Raw genomic sequence first — 22,328 nt, 5'->3', positions numbered from 1 at the left:
TACTCCCCTGGAATGCAAGAATAACTGCGCAGGTGGAAGGTATCTGATCACCTGGTGCAGCGGCTACTGGGCAGCCTGTGATTTCTGGCACCTCATAATTTTTTTTTATTACAAAATTTTTTCATTATAAAGCTATTATTACCACATTATAAAAATTTGGAAACTAGGGAAAAGAGAAAAATCACTTATGAACCCATCATCCTAATAAAATCACTGTTTGCATTTTGCTGAGTTATCTACTCTTCTTCATGGCTCTCTGTATATGATTAGATGGACTGCACACATTTGGCCTCCTCTGCAGAGCATTTGCAGCAGCTTATATAAACACATATCATCAGACACACAGCTCCATGGAGACATGCTCTCTCCGAAACCAGCTGGTCCTCCTGATTTCCCGATTTCTAACTTGTAGATTCCATCTCCTCGCCATCCGGGTTGAAATTTTTGCCCCGTCTTGGATTCCCCTCCCTCAACTCCAAATCCATTTCCATTGATTCTTTTCTGTCATCACCCCTTCTTCACAGCTGTCCTCCCCACCCCCATTAATAATAATGCCACCACCTCCAGTCCAGTTTCTTCTACCTACATCTCTAAACAATCATAATGTTTCTCTGACTCATTTCTCTGCCTCTACTTCCTCTCCTTTTCCTTCATCTTGCACTGCTAAATGATTTCCCTCATTATGAATGCTCTCCCTGAACAGCAGATTGAAAACAATTGGTTTTAGATTGTCTGACAAAGCATATTCTTTGGCTGGAAATTTATAAGCATGTACAACTTGTCCCCCGTCAATCCTTCCTGCTCCACCTTTTCCCTACACGAAGCCTCTGCTGGTAACCTGGCACCCTAGACATGACACGTAGCATGTGGGGCAAGACACGTGCCTGCTCCCTGGTGTCCCTGCAAGGGGAATATCATGTGGGCCAGCTGAGATGGGGTAACAGGGATTAGGCCTACCCTTCCACCATTAACAAGTATAGACGTGGCCAAAATAAATGAAGCAACTGTTTCCAAGCATTAGGCTACAAATAGAGCAGGGCTATGAAGCTGGAGAGAAAGGAAATACAGGAAGTGAGGTCCAGTGTCACCTGGCTTTCTGCCGGGGGGGCACTTTTCAACTGGGGCTCAGGGAAGTGGATGTGAGAGTGATATGCCCAAGCCTTTCCATGCAGCAAAGATTGCTCAGGATATAAGAAACCAACGTAGTATTTGCTTTTTTAAGTAGGCTGCTTAAACTTTAGATTTAAAAAATATATAATTCCTCTGAAATTTCCATGGGAACTTTTTTTCTCTCTTTATGCTTTATCTTCCTTTCAATTTTCTTTAGTTGAAAACACTGAGCACCATTGCCCACAGTTTCAAGGAAGACTCACTAAAAGAAGATGAAAGCATCTCTGGGCAGTGATGTTTTCTGTCGCTCAGCTTTGTATCTACTGAACCTCACTGTCTTTTATGGAGAAGAGGCAACACGCTGAGCCCATGAAGTTCTGCATTAATGGAATATGTGAACATCTCTGCAGTGTCTGCCAAGACCAGGCCACTGGGCCGCCAACACTGTGCAGGAGAGTGAAGCCGCAAGACTGCGTGCCATCATGGGCAAGCCATCAAAGGCCACGTGAGTGCCAAAGCCCTATCGGAGAATAACTAAAGCCACAGCAGTCACCAGACCCCACCCCAGTGAGGGGCAGGAAGCAGCTCCAGACTCTCAGCGGCTCATGTGGAGGGCCACTGGGAAGGCATGGCTAGGGTTTGCTCTTTTCATACCTCACACATTTCCCCCTCCCCCTATGATAGTTTTCAAAGACCAGTGGCATCAAAGCCCACTTTTTCCTTCCTGGCTCCATCCCAAAAGAATGTTGCAGGAGCCTCTAACAGCTGCCTTCCGCAACTTGCTGGACAGATGAAGACCTACACGGGGCGGAGCAAGCGTCTCCAGCTCAGGCCTTGAGGGGCTTCCTCAGGGGAGGCGTTCCTGCCGCTTCTGCGGAGCACGTCTTTGGACAGCACCCCTTGAATCACCCCAGTGTGTCATTCAATTCAGGTAAAAAAATTCTGTGCTTCTCCGAAGCAGAGCTTAGGGGCCTTCTATAACACATTATGCCCTCACTGCAGCCTCCTGCAGAGCCAGGGCTGAAATTAGTTCTTCTGCCCTCACTGCTGTCCCTTCTGAGGCCTGAGAAGGGTCCTAGCAAGAGGACATTTCCTATTCTCACTCTCACTGAAGTCAGTCAGCAGCACAATCTTTCGGTCACATACTGTGCAGGCTCAGGGGCCTACGGCAAGTTCAGGGAGTACCAGGCAGCCAGGCTGGCCACACAGGGGTGCACGCTGCCTGCCACCTAGAGGGGGAGAGAAGCTTCCATCCTACCGTCAGCGATGGGCTTGCAGGAGAGGGCGTCATCGAGGTCTCGGGCAGTTGATGGGTCGATGGTGAAGACACAGTCTTTTCTAGGGAAGATTGAAGACATAATTAGCAAGGCCACTAATAACAGAAACTTTACCCCACTGTAGTACAGCTTTAAAGAACAGCTCTTTTGCAAATATATAAATGGTAGACAAAGTGGGGAGTAACTTCTCTCTTGTCTCTCTAACAGGGGATCTTTAATAAAATGTAAACTGGGGGAAGATAACAAGGCTCCGTACTGTCTCTGAGTGTCTTTCTCTTCCTCTCTGCTGACTGGCCCCTACTTCTCCTTGATCCTGAGTTAGAACAGGTGTGCGCAGGTGGAAGTGAGGCAGCTTCCATGAATGAGGCTTCCCAAGAAGTTACCTGACAAGAGGGGCAAGTCCCTTTGGCAAATTACTCTCCAACAGTCAGTTCTTTCTTTTGCCTCCCTCTTCCTCAGTGGCTGATGGGAACCTGTCCTTCAAGGATTATATGAGGATGATTTACTGCTCCTTCTCCTATCTTGCAAAAGTGGGGTGTGCCAAAGAATAAACCATCTGGCTTGTGACACAGGGGGATGGGACTCAAGAATAGGTTCTGCAGAAAACTCTGGGCCCATGCAGTTAGCCATGATGCAATTCTACCTGGAAATGGCCCTAATCACAGTTTATTTCCATGAAATAATCATATACTTCATCCAAGCTCACATAATTAAGTACACCCTATGCCTATTTATCTCCACACAGTATCCCTATGCACATCTCATTCTTAATCTGTGAAGCCCCTGGACATTCTCATTTTGCTTTAGAATTTCCCAAATAACATGACCCACCCAACCTACCCATTCACACCATATAAATACCTAAGATTTGGGCAGTCGGTCCTAAGTTCTCCACACCTCCTGCCCCGTCTCCCGAGGCACTGGCCTGGAAGTCAGGGTGTTCAGCAGGAACCAGCCTCCCTTCCCCATACACAGGCTCTCTAGTCAGCATTCCCTGCTCCCACTGGACTCTCCTCAAGTTCTTCCTCCATTCCCTCCAGTACTATCAGCCCCACTGCTGCCATTCCCCGGTCCCCTCCTGCCTCATCAACACTGATGATGGTGGACATCCTGGCAGTCACCACAGTTAGTTGGCTTTGTTCTTAAAGTCTTATTTCCTATGTTGCTCTTCTGCTCAAAACTTCCCCAAAGGCCTCAGAGGCTGCCCAGCAGCTCTGGGCGCTGGGCTGCAAAGCTCTCGGGGCCTTCCTTTACCTGTCCCCTTACTGCTCAGTTCCCTTACTCCTGATAACCCTCACCAGCCCTCTCTGATCCTCCACACTGATCATCTCACCACCATAACACCTTGATTCTAAGACAGTATTAATTCTAGGACACACTATCAATTCAATAATAGCTTTTTGGGGAAACAAAAACCCCGACCACGTTAAATATATACATTGATCTTAAAGTACTTCAGGATTTCAGAAATGTCAAGATGTTTTTTTAAAAAAGACTCTTAAATGGTAAGTGGATAAATGGATAACCGAACTATGGTACATCTACACCATGGAATACCACTGAGCAACAAAAAGGAACAAATTACTCATACACGCAACAACTTGGATGAATCTCAAAGGTATTATGTCAAGGAAGCCACTCTCACAAGCTTACATAGTCTATGATTCCATTTATATGACATTCTCAAAAAGACAAAATTATATAACAGAGACATAAGTGATTTTCAGGGCTTGGGGAAGGTGGGATTAGAAAGGGGTGCTTGTTCTGAGGCAATGGAGCTTTTCTGTATCTTGATTGTGGTGGTGGTTACATGAACCTATATGTGTCAACATTCATAGAACTGTACAACAAATAAAGGTCAATTTTACTGTTTATTAATTTAAATTTTTTTTTAATTTTAAATGTGATTTCTGAATCAAGGAAAGTAAAAAAAATTGTTAATAGAATTGATTGATGGGTAGTAGAATTATGGATTAATGTTTTTCCTTTATACTTGTCCATATTTTTCAAATTCGCACTATGATTAAGTATTCCTATTATAAGTGGAAAAAATTAACACTGTATAAAATCTCCTCCAATCAAAAAATAATCAGATACATAATACTGCTTATAAGGATATTCAACAATCTTATAGACTCCTATTGCTTAATATAGTTAATAGCTTTAAAATGATGAATCTGGTAAAACTATGTACTCACTGGTACACTAAGAAAAGGGGACAGGGAAAGGTGGGTGCCACTCAGGTGGAGGAACAAGAGCACTTAAAGCACAGTCCCAGGAAGAGTGCTTCATCAGAAGATCCACTCTTCTCACTAAACATCTCAAGAATAGGCACATACAGTGTGGGGAACATAAATGCTGAGGTCTCAGGAGATAAAGAAATAATTTGTTTCACTATGTAAAAGAAACTGTAATTACACAAGAGTGTCAGAGGAAAAGAGAAACACCGATGTCCCCTGGAAAGCAAGCTCTTGGAGGGCTTTGTGTTACAGTGCTATGAACAGAGGTTGCAACTCACAAATGTTTGTTAAATGAATGAATGCATGCATGCTGACAGGAAGAGACAAGGAAGTGAAATTAATCCTGATACCATGGTAATGGGCTCTAAATTGGTGAGGATCTTGAACTTGATTCACAAGGTAAAGAAGGAACTGTCTGCTTCTTGTTTCTTTTTGTATCCCCCATAAAAGCCAGCAAAATGCACTGTATATCCTGAGTACTCAATAAATACCTGTTGAACTGAAACTGAAATGTTAGACTTGGTGGTGGGAAAGTTTGGGTTCTCCATCAACCATCATAACGACAACATAAGAAACTGAAAGAACGTTCCTCAAGTTAAAATAAAAAATACTCTTAGCTTGATGGGGGCCACAGTTTACTGGTTTACTTGGAGAGTTGACTGGGAAGTTATACTTTCTTAAAATCAAATGTCTCTGGGTGTTTTGAGACTTTTATTTCTATGAATGAATAATAATGCCCATTAAAACACTTCCAGCCTCAAATCAATTCAGCCATGTGTGACACAGTAAAACTTTAAGGCTTCAACTATTAGTTTGTAAATGTCATTTCTGAGAGGGCCCACACATCGTTTCTGTGAAAAACCTTAGACTAGCCTGTAAGCACTCAAACCAATCCTCTACTACACTTTTTTAAGAAAATCTGCTCTTAAGCCAGAAAAATAAAAGTCTAAATTAAAACAACTCTGGACATAAATCACAGCAAGATCTCTTTTGACCCGCCTCCTACAGTAATGGAAATAAAAACAAAAATAAACAAATGGGACCTAATGAAACGTAAAAGCTTTTGCACAGCAAAGGAAACTATAAACAAGATGAAAAGACAACCCTCAGAATGGGAGAAAATATTTGCAAACAAATCAACAGACAAAGGATTAATCTCCAAAATATATAAACAGCTCATGCAGCTCAATACTAAAAAAACAAACAACCCAATCAAAAAACGGGCAGAAGACCTAAATAGACATTTCTCCAAAGAAGACATACAGATGGCCAAGCGGCACATGAAAAGCTGCTCAACATCACTAATTATTAGAGAAATGCAAATCAAAACTACAATGAGGTATCACCTTACACCAGTCAGAATGGGCATCATCAGAAAATCTACAAACAACAAATGCTGGAGAGGGTGTGGAGAAAAGGGAACCCTCTTGCACTGTTGGTGGGAATGTAAATTGATACAGCCACTATGGAGAACGATATGGAGGTTCCTTAAAAAACTAAAAATAGAATTACCATATGACCCAGCAATCCCACTATTGGGCATATACCCAGAGAAAACCATAATTCAAAAAGACACATGCACCCCAATGTTCACTGCAGCACTATTTACAATAGCCAGCTCATGGAAGCAACCTAAATGTCCATCGAAAGACGAACGGATAAAGAAGATGTGGTACATATATACAATGGAATATTACTCAGCAAGGAATGAAACTGGGTCATCTGTAGAGACGTGGATGGACCTAGAGACTGTCATACAGAATGAAGTAAATCAGAAAGAGAAAAACAAATATCGTATATTAACGCATATATGTGGAATCTAGAAAAATGGTACAGATGAACTGGTTTGCAAGGTAGAAATAGAGACACAGATGTAGAGAATGTATGGACACCAAGGGGGGAAAGGCGGGGGGGTGGGATGAATTGGGAGATTGGGATTGACATATATACACTAATATGTATAAAATAGATAACTAATAAGAACCTGCTGTATAAAAATAAATAAAATAGGGCTTCCCTGGTGGCGCAGTGGTTAAGAATCCGCCTGTCAATGCAGGGGACATGGGTTCGAGCCCTGGTCTGGGAAGATCCCACGTGCCGCTGAGCAACTGGGCCCATGAGCCACAATTACTGAGCCTGCGCGTCTGGAGCCTGTGCTCCACAACAAGAGAGGCCGCAATAGTGAGAGGCCCACGCACCGCGATGAAGAGTGGCCCCCGCTTGCCACAACTAGAGAAAGCCCTCGCACAGAAACGAAGACACAACACAGCCATAGATAAATAAATAAATAAAATTTTATAAATAAAATAAATTAAAAAAAAAAAATTAACCACCACCCACAAAAAATAATAAAAAAATAAAAATAAAACAACTCTGAGGAATGGTACTCAGGAAAACTTGCTGGAAGACATACCATCCAAACATTATTTTTGATCAGGGGTCGGCAAACTACAGCTCACAGACCAAATTGGGCCTGCCACCTGTTTCTGAATGGTCTGCAAGCTAAGAATGGTTTTTGTCTTTTTAAATGATTGAAAAAAAATAAGAAGAAGAAGAAAAATATTATTTCATGACACGTGAAAATTATATGAAGTTCAAATTTCAGTATACATAAATGAAGCTCTATTGGAATCCAGTCATGCTTTTTGGATACAATGGCAGCGCTGAGTAGAGTAGTTCTGACAGGGACTGTATGCTAAAATATCTATCTGACCCTTAGCAGAAAGTTTGCTGATCCCTGTTTTAGATCAGTGTTTCCCAGTAAGTGTTTTAATTTTTTTTAAAAGGTCTTGTGATTAAATCAGTTTGGTAAATGCTGAGCCAATTTCTTTTTTTTTTTTTTTTTAATTAATTTATTTTATTTTTAGCTGTGTTGAGTCTTTGTTGCTGCGCGTGGGCTTTCTCTAGTTGCAGCGAGTGGGGGTTACTCTTCGTTGTGGTGCGTGGGCTTCTCATTGCAGTGGCTTCTCTTGTTGCAGAGCTTGGGCTCTAGCAGAGCAGGCTTCAACAGTTGTGGCACGCAGGCTCAGGAGTTGTGGCTTGCAGGCTCTAGAGAGCAGGCTCAGTAGTTGTGGCGCACGGGCTCAGTAGTTGTGGCTCGAGGGCTCTAGAGAGCAGGCTCAGTAGTTGTGGCGCACGGGCTTAGTTGCTCCGCAGCCTGTGGGATCTTCCCAGACCAGGGCTCGAACCCGTGTTCCCTGCATTGGCAGGCGGATTCTTAACCTCTGCATCACCAGGGAAGTCCCAATTTTTTAATAGTAGGACTTCTCAGAGCCTTCAGTATGCTGGTATCGCATAGTTCTTGCAAGACCCATTTGATCTTGGCACTTTTTTTGTGGCACAGAATCTCCCAGACACCTTTGAAAGGTGATAAACTACACTGAAACACCCTGCACAGGCCTCCCATGGAGTCCTTGTCACATGGGGCCTTACCACCAAGCCTACCCCATGGAATACTACAAGAAGTCAAACAAGTGGCTATGCTATTCGCTGCAGGGAAGCTGATGAGGGCCTCGCTCATTTGCTCACTCAGTGCCCCTTTTATGAGCACTTACGGAGCAAGTTTATGCAGTGCAAGGACTCACTCTTCTTCTCTTGAGCTGATGGTTTGCTTGTACCTTACACACATGTGAATTTTATCCTTTTAAGTTTCCTTCTTTGCTTTGCCTGCTAGGAAACTCAGAAAAACATGTGTGATCTGTTTCCAGAGGATCTTATTTGTAGTTTGAACTTTGTGAACTAACCTTTATCCTGGGTGTACCTAATTTTCCTATTCATATAATCCTTTTGCCCTGTAGCCGAATTTAAAGATTATTCATTGCATTATATGTTTATCTGCAAGTTGCCTTAAATCATTAAAAAAAAAAAAAACTAGGGTACAAAAACATACACACATATATTGAGGAGTTACATTTCAGAATCATGTGTTGAGGGGATGCTGGAAGAAAGAGAGACATTCAGTATAGGCTACTAAGAGAACTAACTTCTAGACAGAGTAAAACTTGGAGAGCTCCCAGCAAGTATTTGTACTGTAGCAGTGGACTCCAAACTTGCTCTCTCGCTATGGAAAATTGGGAGAAGCAAGGGAACAGTGAGTGACCCTGACAAACCCCAGTCCTCAGTGCTGAGAGCCAGTGATTTAATCTGTTGTCATCACCACAATTACGAATCGGCCACGATGTGGTGCAGGAGGGCTCCTCCTGGTTGTGGGCCGCAGCGGCTGCGGGCTGCTGGCCTCAGCACTTGGGAGCCCGGCCCCACAGGGGCAGTGCTCCATGCAGCTGTTAAACTCCGTTAACATGCCTTTGGGATTTTACTGGCTCCTTTTCTGGAAGGCTTTGGTCTCACAACCTGCAGGGAGCAGCCTGGCCTGCCAGCTTTTAGAACCTGTGAGACCAAATATTTAAAGAGTTCCGCAACAATGGTTAGAAAGAAGCTAACCCTGACCCACAGAAAATAAAGTGCCAGGTGGGGGAGGGAAAGAATGAGGCTCCAGTGCATGAGGCTGCAGAATTCCAATTCAGAGCAGCGTTATGTAACCAAAATTTCTGAAGGCACGTGACTGAAGGGCTTAGTCGAACTTTTTAAAGTGACAGAAAACTTCGAAGATTGTTTTACTCAAAGCCGCTGGTCCGAGAAAAGAACACATGAAGAATAACTAAAAGCCTTCTATAATCCATTATGACCTGGCCAAGAATCCCAGGAAATAACAAAAGCATAGAAAGAACTTCTGTTCCTCTGTCACTCACACACTCTTCCTCTGACCTTGCGTCCTCTTCCTCCTCAGGGGACCAACATCTCTACCTCCTTGCAGCTGGAAGCAGCTGTCTAGTCTCCACAGCAACATTTACTCACCACGTTGTCACCATTTACCTCACTGGATTTTGGCCATGGCCCCTACGACATCACAGAAATTGCTCTCCCCAAGGTCATGGCTGCTGCCAGATTAATCATCTTAAAGCATGTGCCTGGTAAAAAAGCCTTCATCAACTCCTTACTGACTAAAATAGAAATTCAGCTTAGAATTCAAAGCCTTTCATGATATGGCCCCGGCCTGTATTTTTCTAGTCAGGTTGCACACTCCCAACGTGTACCTTGTATGACAAACTTTTCTCTACACCCTCTGGTCCCTGAAACACTGTTCGTGCTGTTCCCAACATTAGGACATTTATTCCACCAATCTCCAACGCCTAAGACCTACCTAACTTCTAAAGGCCTGGCTGCAATGCCATCTTTTTTCCAGGGAACCTTCATGGCTCCAGAGAGTAGAAGCTGCCTCTCCCCCAGCTGCCCTGCCCATGCCTGCAACCTGCCCCAGTTCAATGGCACTGACCACTACCCCTGGCATGCTGGTGGTTACTTATGGACATGTCTTATCACTGTGACAAGGCTGAGAGCTCCTCAAGGTCTGGCTCTGATCCTGACCTATCTGTGTATCTCTTCCAGCACACTGAAGGCACACATGTAATGAATAGCTGATGGATACGTGAATGAAAAAATGACCAAAGGGCTCTCTTTAGCACTTTTCCATTCAATTTTGCCACTGTGACTTGGGAAATACACTTAGGATTAGAACTCATGACCTCCTGGCGTCCAACCCTGTGGTCACACCACAGTGTTATTGTTTCCAAGGGTGTCCTTTTCTGTCTTCATCCCATCTTCTTTTCTCATAAAACAGTGTTTTACAAACTGTGGTTCAGGGACCAATTCCAGACTAACAAAATTTATAGAGGCCCTCCGCTGTCCATGACTCTGGATTTGTCTTCTTGCTCACAAGCAATTCTGGTGAGGAGGATCTGGGTCAATGATGGTGAATGGGTGAAAAGGGATGGAAAGTATTTAAGAAATAACCTTAGGAGGATAAAGAGTACAGTTTTTACCACTTTCTTAGATTAGATGGTATCAGAGTTTATACAGAAACCAGATAATTTTATGTAAACCGGAGCAGGAAAAATAACTAAAGAGCTGGAGCCTTCAACCACGGTAATGCGTCTCTATGGAGTACCACGTGGGGAGTCCAGCCAGATGGGTGCTAGGACGAACCAGTCAAGTCAGACACTGAACTCAGCTGAGCTTCCCTTTCACACTGACTTTCCTCAGGGATGGGCCGACCTCTCCTCTCGAAGGCCAAGGGAGCAGGGAGCATCATTCAAACCTGAATCAGCGCCCCTCAGGGCAGCAGGGCTGGACCTTTTATTTTTTCTGATGGCAGCTGTGGATATGTTAATATCCTTTCACTCAGTTCTACTGCCACAACAGATGCTAAAAAGTCTGACACAAACCACAGATTTTTCCAAACAGAAAAAGACTAAGGTCTATTTAAAGCAGAAGGAGATCTTGGTCCATCTGTCCCTCCACTTCCCCATAGTGATGAAACGACACATAGGAGGCCATAGAGAGAACAGAAAGAACGGAGGCAATGCTCTGGGCAGGCTCTTTTCACCCAACTAGGGGTTTTTAATCTAGGGTCCACCAAAGGTCTACCTCAAGCTTTAGCAAAATTCTAGACCAAGTGAACGTCGTGATTAGGTTACTTTCCAAAGGACTGTGATAAAATGAGAACGGAATCAGAAATGACTAAAATGGTCTCGCTTGTTATGTTCATTTACTCACCCACTCACTGAACCTCTCGTCATTCTGTGCCTCTTTTTATACTTCCGAAAAACAACACCCTGGAGCAGAGGTCACAGGACAAGGTTGGCCTGGTACCCTGGGAGCCAGAGGCCACAGCGTGGGCCAGGAAAGCCATGGTTTACACTCAGAGAATATGTTAAAATTAACTTTCTTCCCCTCAATTTTCATTTTGAAAAATGTTAAACTTTCAGGAAAATTTAAAGAAGAGTAAAATTAACATTCATATGCCTCTCATTAAGATTCATCAAATGTCAACACTTTGACATATTTGGTTTATCTTCCTCCTCCCTCTGTTCCTCCCTTCATATACCTAGCTTTTTTTTTTTTTACATCTGAACTATTTTAAATTATGTAGTACAGATCATGATACTTTACCCCTCCATTCTTTTGCATGTGTTTTCTAAGAATAAAGGCATTCTTCTACAGAACCAGAATACTACCACCACAGTTAAGATTAATTTCCTATATCCAATTTACAGATCATATTTAAATGTCTTCAATTGTCTCACAAAATTGTTTTCCTCCTGATCTAGGCTCTAATCAAGGTTTACACAGTATTTGGTAGTCATGTCTCTTTAGTCTGTTTAATGTATATGAATCCCTCTATCTTTATTTATTATTTTTAAAAAATATAACACTGCTTTTTTTTCTTTTGAAGAGTCCAGGCCAGTTGTCATGTAGAATGTCACACGTTCTAGATTTATCAGCTTGTTTCCTCATGGAAGGAGGAAGAGAGGAAAGGACAGAAATAAATCAAACGTGGCAAAATTAATCCTCTCTGAATTTCCAACAAACAGAAAGTTAGGTTTTAAGTCTTGACTAGATTCACGGTGAACTTTGCCGTGAATACTTCACAGGGGATAGTGTGCACTTCGTACTGCATTCCTTCAGAAGGCACAGACTGTGAGGTTGCCAGATTTGATTTGCTAAGGTGCTAATAGCCAGATCTTTCTATTATAAGGCTACTTTTTACTCTTTATAATTAATAAGTAATCTGTGGAATACGACTTTTAGATCATGTGAATATCCTTTTCTCAAAGAACCTTTCAGCCAGTGATTTTAGCTTCCACTGATGATTTTTGCCTGAATCAATCATAACTTTCCAAGTCGTAAAATGGTGATTTTCTAATCCTATAATACCTTCTGTATTTATGAGCTGACTCTTCAAAGTCAAGAGCTTTTCCTGCATTGACCCTACTTTTTTGTTTGTTTGTTTTTGGTTTCTTTTTGAGTATTATTACAGATGCACTGACTTAAAAAAAATTAAATGTATTATCCATTACCATTACTATTCTTTCTGATACTCAAATTGTCCCAAATTAGGTTGGTGGAGGCCCTTTCAAGTGATCCCCTGTGTCCTTGCAATGTGTCTCCACGAGTCTTTGAGCACTTCAGGCTGTTTGGCACAGTAACTGTTTCAGGCTCACCTTATACATTTCCTGTCCAGCCTCATAATCACCATGTCCCTAAGGAGCCCAGATTTCTTTCAGTGGGGAATGAACGCTATGTAGAAACCAACATAGGGTCCTAGATCGCTGTGCTCATTACTACTCAGGTGTCATTACTTCTAGGCCCTTTTAGTGAGCTGAATTAGAAAATACTGAGTTAAATCGTATGAAATTGCTGATATTTGACTAGTTACGGCCTAAAACTGGCAATTTCCTGTGGTTCAACCTAATATACTGCTTAAAAGTTGTGAGTCACATTTACACCTCCAACTGAACTCTACTACTACAGAGGTCTTCCTCCTCTTCCCGCATTCTATATTTATATTTTTATTCTTCCACTGAGAACCTCAGCTCCCAATGGCTTCAATATTCAAAACAGTTTCAGAATTACAATCCCAGTATCCACTAGCAGCAAAGTATCTATGAAGATTTCTTTGGAGTTTTATCCTTAGAATATAGTCACTAAGGATGTACAAAGTGCTCAAAAAGCACAGTGCCCAAAAGTTACCTGAATTCTTTTTTTCTCTGTGTAGTAATGCTATATATTTGATAAACATTAGGACCATTTGTTATTGTCTTATGTCGATTTTAGAGATTTTGCTTTTATTTCCTTTTAAATTTAATTTTATTGTTGAATATTTAAAACATTTAAATGGTTCAAAAGTTAAAGTATACTCAGAGAAGTCTTACTCTCATCTCTATCCTTCTACCTTATTCCTACCCCCTAGAGAAAACTATTTCATCATTTTCTGGTTTATTCTTTTTTTGCATTTCTGCTTTCTTTTTGATATATATTTTTTCTCATTTTCTCTTCTTTCTAACATGAACAGTCGAATCCTATAAATTCTCTCTTGCAACTTGTTTTTTCACTTAACAATAAATCCTGGAAATTACTCCATATCAGTTCAGTGGCCAGAATCATAGAATCGACAGAGTTGGAAGTTCCTCAGAGTTCACCCTAGTCCAAATCTTATCCCCCAAATGTCTCCGAACCAGAATCAATCACACACATCAACCCACATCTTGAGTACTCAGGATAAGGGGATAAGTCACTGACTTATTAGGCAGGCCATTCAATTTCAGACAGGAGCCCGAACTACTGGAAAGTACCTTTATAAGCTGAGTTGATTAAATCTGATTCTGAGAAACTTCATAATTCAGCCCTTTGCAGCCACAAAGAATTAGCTGGATCCCTCTTTCGCCATGCAATCCTGCAGCCATGAATTTTCCCAAGAAATAGACCCATCCCTTTCTTGTTCTAAATGGCTGAAAACTATGTGTAATTGTAGTTCTTTTCATAAATTTTCACTTATTTTGTGTCAAGCACAAATTGAAGTTGTAGGAACCAGTACAGTGTCAATGTGAAGGTATCAGAGGTTAAGAGAAAGAAGGCCAGAATTCCTTCTTTCAATATTTACAGGCATTTACTGCTCTAGGTGTCTGGGACACATTTGAGAACAAACCAAGAATCCTGTCCACTTACATTCTAGTGGGGGAGAAGATAGAAAATAAACAGTATTGTAATTAAGTGCTGTGGAGGAAAAAGAAAAGAAACATTAGAACAGAGCAAGGGCAGTTGGAAGTGCTGACTACAATTATAAATAGGGTAGTCAGCAGAGGCCTCAATGAGATGATGCCACTTGAAGATGACTTGAGGGAGGTGAGGAGTGAGCCATGGGCTTTATGGAGGAAGAAGGACTTGGGCAAAAGGAAGAGCTAGAGCAAAGGCCTGGAAGCCACCAAGTTAGTTTACCTGAAGGCCCCGAACTACTGGGCACAACTCAACCAAGAGAGTTTATATGTAGATACGAATGGCTTGGCCTCTGCTCTCTTTTACTTCCTGTCCAAGAAGTCTTAAACCTAGGCTCGCAGGTGTTCAGAATGCAGCTCTGCATGCCTAAGGGAGAAACGAGAGCCGCCGAGCCCCATCGCGCCCACAAAGCCTTTCTACCCGGAGCACTCTCTGAACATCTCTCTCTTTTCTTTTACCTCTGGGGAGTAGAGTCCTCCTATGACCCAGATTTAAAATATCACATTGGGGTTACTTTAAAACAGGCTAGAAGAACACTGACTGATACAAAATAAGTTTTAAAATCAGACAAAATGAAGTAGCAGTAAGCTTACAGGAAATGCTCCCACAGAGGGATCAAATATCTAAGCCTCTAAATATAATGTTTATTAGCGTTTAGGCATAAAAAGTTCTCCTACGTGCAAAATCTTCGCAGAGGATAAACATATTAGAGGTCTTCACTTCAATATATGGGAAATCTTGTTCTCGTTAAAAACACTCTTTTTCCTACATCTCCTAGAATCTCGAGAGGTGATTCTCTTAGAATTATAATAATGGTGGGTATTATTTTTTATTCTCGTTTTATGGATGGGGAAACTGAGGCTCAGAGAGATTAAGTAATTTGCCTAAGGTCACAGAACTTTGATTTAATGGAACAGGAATTCAAAAGAGAAGGTGTTAAAAGAAGTAATTAAGCCAAGAAGTTTTATTTCAAATGGAAGCTGACATCTCTTCTAGTTACCCTTAGTCCCATATTTTATCTTAAGATTTAAACACCCCAGAAGCATTTTGGCTGAACTACTAATTACCCCCAAATTTCTTTGAGAAAAGTTTCTCTGTGGTTGACTAAGTTGTCAATGACTTCGTTTTTAGGTACCGAATCCAAATTTGACAACTTTTCACCCTCAACCTGAAAATCCACATACAGAGTTCTGACATCAAGTTTATTCAAAATGGATATTCTTTAGTATGTCAGAGAAAGTCAAGTCCCAAGTACTTTCTTTTGGAATGGGTACCCAAAGATAGGAAAAAGTAGCCAAAAAAGGAACATGAATAGATATATTTTCACTTTAAAAGACTACGCTGTTAAATTTGCTTTGCAATTTCCAGAACATAGTTAATGTATTAAAATAAAACAGAAAATGTAATCAAATTTTAATATGACTTTATCAGAGACTTAAACACAATGGTAAAGGCCAGTATTTAATGGATTTAAATTCTAGTGGACGGAATTAAGAATAGTCACAAAGTCAAGGAATTAACTATGTCTAGACATCTCTCCTACATTTCTATTTGAGGAACAGTATTTTTTTTTTCTCATCCTTTGAATTCCCAAGCCAGGAATTCAGAACCTGCTGTTGGAAGGATCATCATCCTTAATTCTCAATCCATTTATCAGGCTAAAATGCAAATGTAAGTGGTGAATACATTTGAACAGCCCCAGAGATCCAAAGAGCCTTCTCAGGGAGCATGCTGAGCTAACTGGGGAAGGGTTAAGCCACCCCTATTTTTCAGATCTGAAAACAGTTGTTCTGATACAAGAAGAATCATTGCAATGGTGCCAGCTCCCGTCTATAAAAGCTATACACATTTTTTGCACAACTGTATGATTGTTATGGCAACCATAAAAATGGAACTATCATTCTTCAAATTACACACTACCCATACTGGATTACCTACATACGTTTGTTCTTCCACATCACCCAGAATTTCTTTTCAGAAAGTGCTATGTCTGTCCTATAGATGTTTAGGAGTAAGATAAAGTGGTCTCTTTCAAAGGGAGAGTCCATAACAATGAATCTTTCAAAGGCCTAGTTCTTCAAGGATTCTAGGACTTCCCTGTCAAGACTTTTAAACCCATCGTCACTGGGAGGCCTCAAAATATTTCCCCCAGGGGGCAAGGAAACTGCCTGGAAAATGTATTCCCCAAATGACTGTTTTTTATTACGAGCATGATTAAAGCACCATGAATGAGGCTTATTAGACCCTGCACAGTTCTGCAAAGTACTGAGAACATTAGTGAGTCTCAGTTTAGTGAGATGAGAGACTTGTTTAAGAAATACATACCAGCATTTTAATTAAATTTGCTGCTGAATAAAACACCACCAATATAATCAAACAAAAATGTCAAAATAAATTTCAGCTATATTTTAAGATGATCAGGGACTCTTATTAAACAGTGTAAATTCTTTCTTCTCACTAATGCGGAAAGCAAACTCTAGTCTTTATGTCTTTTAAATATTAATTTGGGGCCAAAATTCTGTTTCATTGTTCACAGAGCTGATTCTACAGTTTAAAAAAAAAAAGCAGCCTGGTAATGACTTCCTGGCTGATTTTAATATTAAGTACTTAGACTTTAGATGAAAACGTGTCCATAATTACTGTTTGCTCCACAGAGTTTCCAAACAAGGCACCGAAATTCATCTAGTTTTCCTTTCTCAAAAAAACAAAAACAGGGGCTTCCCTGGTGGCACAGTGGTTAGAATCCGCCTGCCAATGCAGGGGACACGGGTTCGATCCCTGGCCCGGGAAGATCCCACATGCCGCGGAGCAACTAAGCCCGTGCGCCACAACTACTGAGCCTGTGCTCTAGAGCCCACGAGCCACAACTACTGAAGCCCGCACGCCTAGAGCCCATGCTCTGCAACAAGAGAAGCCACCGCAATGAGAAGCCCGCGCACTGCAACGAAGAGTAGCCCCTGCTCGCCGCAACTAGAGAAAGCCTGCGCGCAGCAACGAAGACCCAACACAGCCAAAAATAAAAACAAACAAATAAATAAATAAATTTATAAAAAACAAACAAACACCCACAAAGTTTCCCTATGAGGTGGGCAGGGCAAGTCAAGCTCTAATGCAGCACCCCTAGTTACAGTTGGCGCTCCCTTGGCCACAGGGTGCAGTGAACCATGGAGTGCTACTTCTCCACTCGCACCCCATCTTCAGGAGGGGAGGAGCTCCCAAGGGACCCCAGGTGACCCCATCTACAGTCTACACTTCTTCCTGCACTTTCAGGGTTCAAGTCACCCCGTGTACTCCCTCTACCTCAGCCCAATCCCCATCTTCTAGTCTTTACCAAGTCTTGGACTGGGCCCGAATTCATAATCCCACCCTCGCTTCCTAGTGAAGCAGCTCCCCAGCTAGACTCCAGTCTCCTCTCCTGCTCTCCTGCCTTTCAGATCCTTTAGCATTTGACTACCAGGATAAAGTTCCTAAAATACAGCATTAGATTATGCTCCTTTCTCAAAAATCCTCACTGGCTTCCAGCTATCCTGACATTACAGTCCTCAGCTTGGCGTTCAATATCCTCCATGATCTGGCTTCAAACTACTTTTCCACCCCTCCTTAAGATGACTTGTGTACATTAACATGGGGCCTTAGTAAGCCAGTTGTACTAAACATCCTGAATTAGTGATTTGTGTAGATCCATCATCTCTTCTTCCAGACTTTATTCTCTTTGACAGAAAGGACTATTTCTTTCAGTTACATATTTTGCAATTCCAACAATACCTATTTCAGGGTCTTGCAAATAGTAAAGATAATAAATATTTACTGAATTGAATCTTTAAGTGGGCTCCTTCAACTCTAACCATGGGAGAAAAGGCTGGGGCTGTGGTAGAGCTAATAGTCCCTTTACCAGAAGTACCATCTATCTGTGAGAGTAGATTCCACTTCAGGTGATGTCTCGGGACCTCTAGCTATGGCCTGGGAATACAGCCCTAGAGAATTTTCTAGGTTTAGAACCCAAGTCCTTTGGACTATGAATATACTGATATGCAAGGGTAGATGAAAAGGGGCCAAAGAAAGGGGGTAAGAGGGAACAGAATTTGAGGGCAGAAGGCAGTGTGAGATTTGTACTCTACATATACCTCAAACATCTTTTTGGTAAGGCAATGTGTCTTAATGCTCACCAGAAAGAAAGACGGGGCAATATTTTATCAAGCATAGTATATGCTAGACCTGTGTAAGCATTCTACATGTTATTATATTTAACCCCTGCCATGACCTCATGAGAAATATAGTAACTGTACATTCCTTTTAACTTGTAAAGAAAGAAAGGCTCAAGAATTTAAGTAACTTGCCCAAGAATGCATACCTAGTAAGTGGCAGAGTGATGATTCAAGCCAAATTTGTCTCTAAAACCTACATCTTAATATTTCACCCCTGTGATATCAGGGTCATTTAAAATTTTCAAACTCCTGGGATAGAAAAATAACCAGTAGCATCATGTATAAAGGTAGGAGGGAACAGAACTGCGGTGGATTGTTATCTGTCTTGACGTTCCCTCTCCCAAACCAAAATGTAACCCAAAGCGGGCAAACTGATTCTCGCTCTAGAATTCAGAATTAGGACAGAGAAGGGAGAGTGTGAGAAGGAGGAAAGTATGTGACGGGAGAAGATGGAGAGAGATATCAGGCTCCCTCTGGGTGACTGTGGCAGCTCTTAGGTAGCAGCCATCCCACTGAGTAGCAGGAAGCAAAAGAGGCCAGTATGAATGAGGGGAAGCCGACGTGTAGAGAGCGTGAGAGGCAGAGATGAAGCAAGAGGCCTTTCTGGGTTCCCTGCCCTTGGATTCTGGGAGTCATCGCAGGATCCTTAAAACAAATTCCCCTTTCTGCTTAAGTGAGCTCCAGTGGTTTCTGTTATTCGGGACCAAAAGTCTTAATTAATGCAACAGCTGTGGGAGGTTTCCTAGAATGGCTAACTCGTCGTGGCTTTCTCTAACGCTTTCTTGTTAGCAAGCCGTGACAGGATGTTAACAGCCAATGCTTCCACCCTGCCCACTTCTGGGGGCACCAGGTGCTGGGAAGCAGAGGGAGGGCATGGCAGAGTATCAACAACAAGTTTCTATTTTTTGGGGGGGTGGGGGGGCGCACTGTGCAGCATGTGGGATCTTAGTTCCCCATCCAGGGATCGAACCCACGCCCCCTGCAGTGGAAGTGCAGAGTCTTAACCGCTGGACCGCCAGTGAAGTCCCTCAAGTTTCTATTTCAAAACCAAATTAATTTTTAGCAAGATTGCTTCTGTAACTCAAATTACACAAAGTACAAAGCTATAACATTTTTTGACCAGTAGGGTTTTGAAGAAGGCTCTAACTTCTCCTTTCTCAATATGGGGAGGGGAAGTATGTGGTGTTTTTGATTGATTTGGTGTTTTTTTGATTGATTTTTTTAAATGTTTATCAAGGGTGTGGGTTTAAGGTGGAGAAGCATGGAGATGGTGGTTAAGAGATTCCTAGACTGCACAACTGAATTCAAGTCCAAGCTTTGCCCCTCTCAGCCATGTGACCTTGGGCAAGTGACTACACTCATCTGAGCCACAGTTTCTTCATCTGTAAAACAGGGATAATTGTTTCACAGGATTGTTTTAATGATTAAATAAGGTAATACTTAAGTATAAAATAATTAAACATATAAAAAGATATAAAAGATGTATTCAATTAAGCATGTGTTTTGGTATATGTATATCTGCCACATTAACAACGAAGCTAAATGAAAACTTCCAACTTCTACATGTGTTAATTTTCTTCATCCTGTATATTTTTGGCTGAACATTAATGGAGATGATCTATTACTAGGGAACTGATCTTTCTCTTTGTGTGTCCTCAGCGTGTATCAAGCCCCAAGGCAGAGACGACAGGAAAGGGACACCCAGTGAGTGCTTACTACATGCCCAGCACTGTCTCAGGTCTGACCAACAGTCAAGATTATGCTAGTGATTTAATATTTTCAAAGTAACTCTATTTCAAAAAGAAACGATTAAATATGGCTATAGAAAAGGATAATTGAACACACATTTAAAGTATTATTATGCTTGTGGGAACACTCCTATCCTAGGAATTCTAATTACATCTGTAAGACCACAGGAGAACTGTTTAAACAATCACAATTTGAAACTCTTGATTCTCCCACATACAAACTTTGGTATAATTCCACTAGGTCACCTCTCAGGCAAAAAGATTATAGGGAAACTTTACATTTGCACAGTATGAGTAAATATATGTAACAAAACCAATTTTTTCACACATGTAACAGGACTTCCATGCACATCAGTCTCTTCCTCTGAAAGTTACAAAGGGACTCTGTACACTTATTCACATAATGCCACAAGTGCTCAAAAGGTTTCTGGAATTCTTTAAGAACTACTTTCTAAGCCAATTCATGAGCTTCACAAGAAAATCAGTTTTACTACTTTATAATTATATTTTATTTTGTTTTTTTTGAAGTTGTATTATCCAGCTTGATCACCCACCTGATTTACCACTCTTGGCTCTAAATTGACTTGGCTGTTTCCAAAAATCAAATGCATTCTCAAAAGATGAAGATTGGCCATTGCTGAAAATGTGCCTTAGGCTCTGAAGGCAATTTCCGAAGAGGAGTCCAAAAATGTGTATGGCTCCTTACCCACTGCCTGCCAGCAAGCTCAGATCCCCCTCATTCTCAGAAACATCTTCAGGACCCTGCTTCTGTCAAGCTCCCTCCCACCGCCTCCGGTGCAGCAAAGCTCCTTGAAAGGGATGTTTCTACTTAGCGCCCCTATGTTTTCACGTCCCTTCACCCCTCAACTGACTACAGCCTGCTTTGGCTCTCAGCACACCACTGAAACAACTCATGAGATATTCAAAAGACAAAGAAAAGGACTTGATGACCAAATGCAGTGACTTCTGTTCCAGAGCACAGGGCAGCTCACCCTTGATTGGAACTTGTCACCAACTGTGCCTTTTCTTTTTCTTTAACTCTTCTAATATCTTCCTTTCTGCAGCCCACTCCCCACCTTCTCCTAAGAAGCTTCCACCCTTTAAACGTTGGAGCTCTTCACAGTCCATTACTGGTCCTCTTTCCTTTTCCGACTGTAGGCTTACTAGGTATATTCACTCACTTTGTGGCTTTAACTACTACTTCATGCACCTAAATAGGTATCTGCAGCCCAGACTTCTTTCCTGAGTGCCAGGCTTGTTTTTCTTTCTGCCTCTTGGACATCTCCTTTTGGTTATTCTAGGCACTTACTGTCCAAATTTTACTCATCTTCCCCCATCCAAACATTCTGTTCTTGCCCTCTAACTCACAATCTCAGATTTTCCTGAATTTCACCGCAGGCTAAGGTTACTGACACAAGTTCAAGGGCCATACAGACATATCCCCTACTGAGAGGTCTTCTTAGAGGATGTCAGGAACAGTGTTAATTGCTTTTTTTCCCCCTTCTTCTTCTTTTTTAAATAATAATAAGACAAAAGCCTTTGGAAATCCTATTCATCCCTCATGACCAAATTGAAAGATTACCTGGCTTCAAAGTTTCCTCATGCAAAATTAATTATTTTCTCCTCTGTGTTCACCTGGTGGCTCTTATTAAAAAAAATTTAAACTTGTATTTAGAGATAATTGCCGATTAATACACAATGGTAAGAAATAATAGAGAGATGCTATCTACCTTTTACCTAATTTCCAATGGTAAAATCTTACAAAATTATAGTACAATACCAAAACCAGGATGTTGACATTGATACAATACACTGATCTTGTACTCATGAAGTTCTCAACAATTTTATCACGCGGGTAGGTTCACGTAAGCACCACCTCAATCAAGACAGAGAGCTATCATCATCTCAAGGATCCTTCAAACTGTCTTTTAATAATGATCATACCCAACTCCCACCTGCCCTACCTCCCTCAATCCCTGGTAACTACAAATCTATTCTCCGTTTCCAAAATGTGTCTTTCCTAAAAAGTGATATCAACAAAATCATACAGATGTAAACCTTTCAGACTGGCTTTTTTCACTCGGCATATTTCCTGAAGATTCATTCTGTTGTTGTGTATATCAACAGTCCATTCCT

The 22,328-nt window shown here is 41.6% G+C and overlaps 1 protein-coding gene across 8 annotated transcripts in view; it reads right to left on the bottom strand.

Moving 5' to 3' along the window:
• The window catches only part of DIS3L2 (DIS3 like 3'-5' exoribonuclease 2), a 378,405-nt gene that overhangs the window by 140,353 nt on the left and 215,724 nt on the right, over positions 1-22,328 (bottom strand). For all 8 annotated transcript variants that reach the window (XR_009700788.1, XM_061188495.1, XM_061188488.1 and 5 more), the window contains exon 10: positions 2,369-2,448. Coding sequence is in view for 7 of the 8 variants with exons in the window: in XM_061188495.1 (XP_061044478.1) it covers positions 2,369-2,448 (80 nt within the window). In the remaining variant the exon portion in view is untranslated. The remainder of the gene's footprint in view (positions 1-2,368; positions 2,449-22,328) is intronic.

The sequence above is a fragment of the Eubalaena glacialis genome, chromosome 1 (assembly GCF_028564815.1).
Source record: "Eubalaena glacialis isolate mEubGla1 chromosome 1, mEubGla1.1.hap2.+ XY, whole genome shotgun sequence".
NCBI classification, from domain to species: domain Eukaryota; kingdom Metazoa; phylum Chordata; class Mammalia; order Artiodactyla; family Balaenidae; genus Eubalaena; species Eubalaena glacialis.
This window is presented reverse-complemented; position numbering and strand designations above follow the sequence as displayed.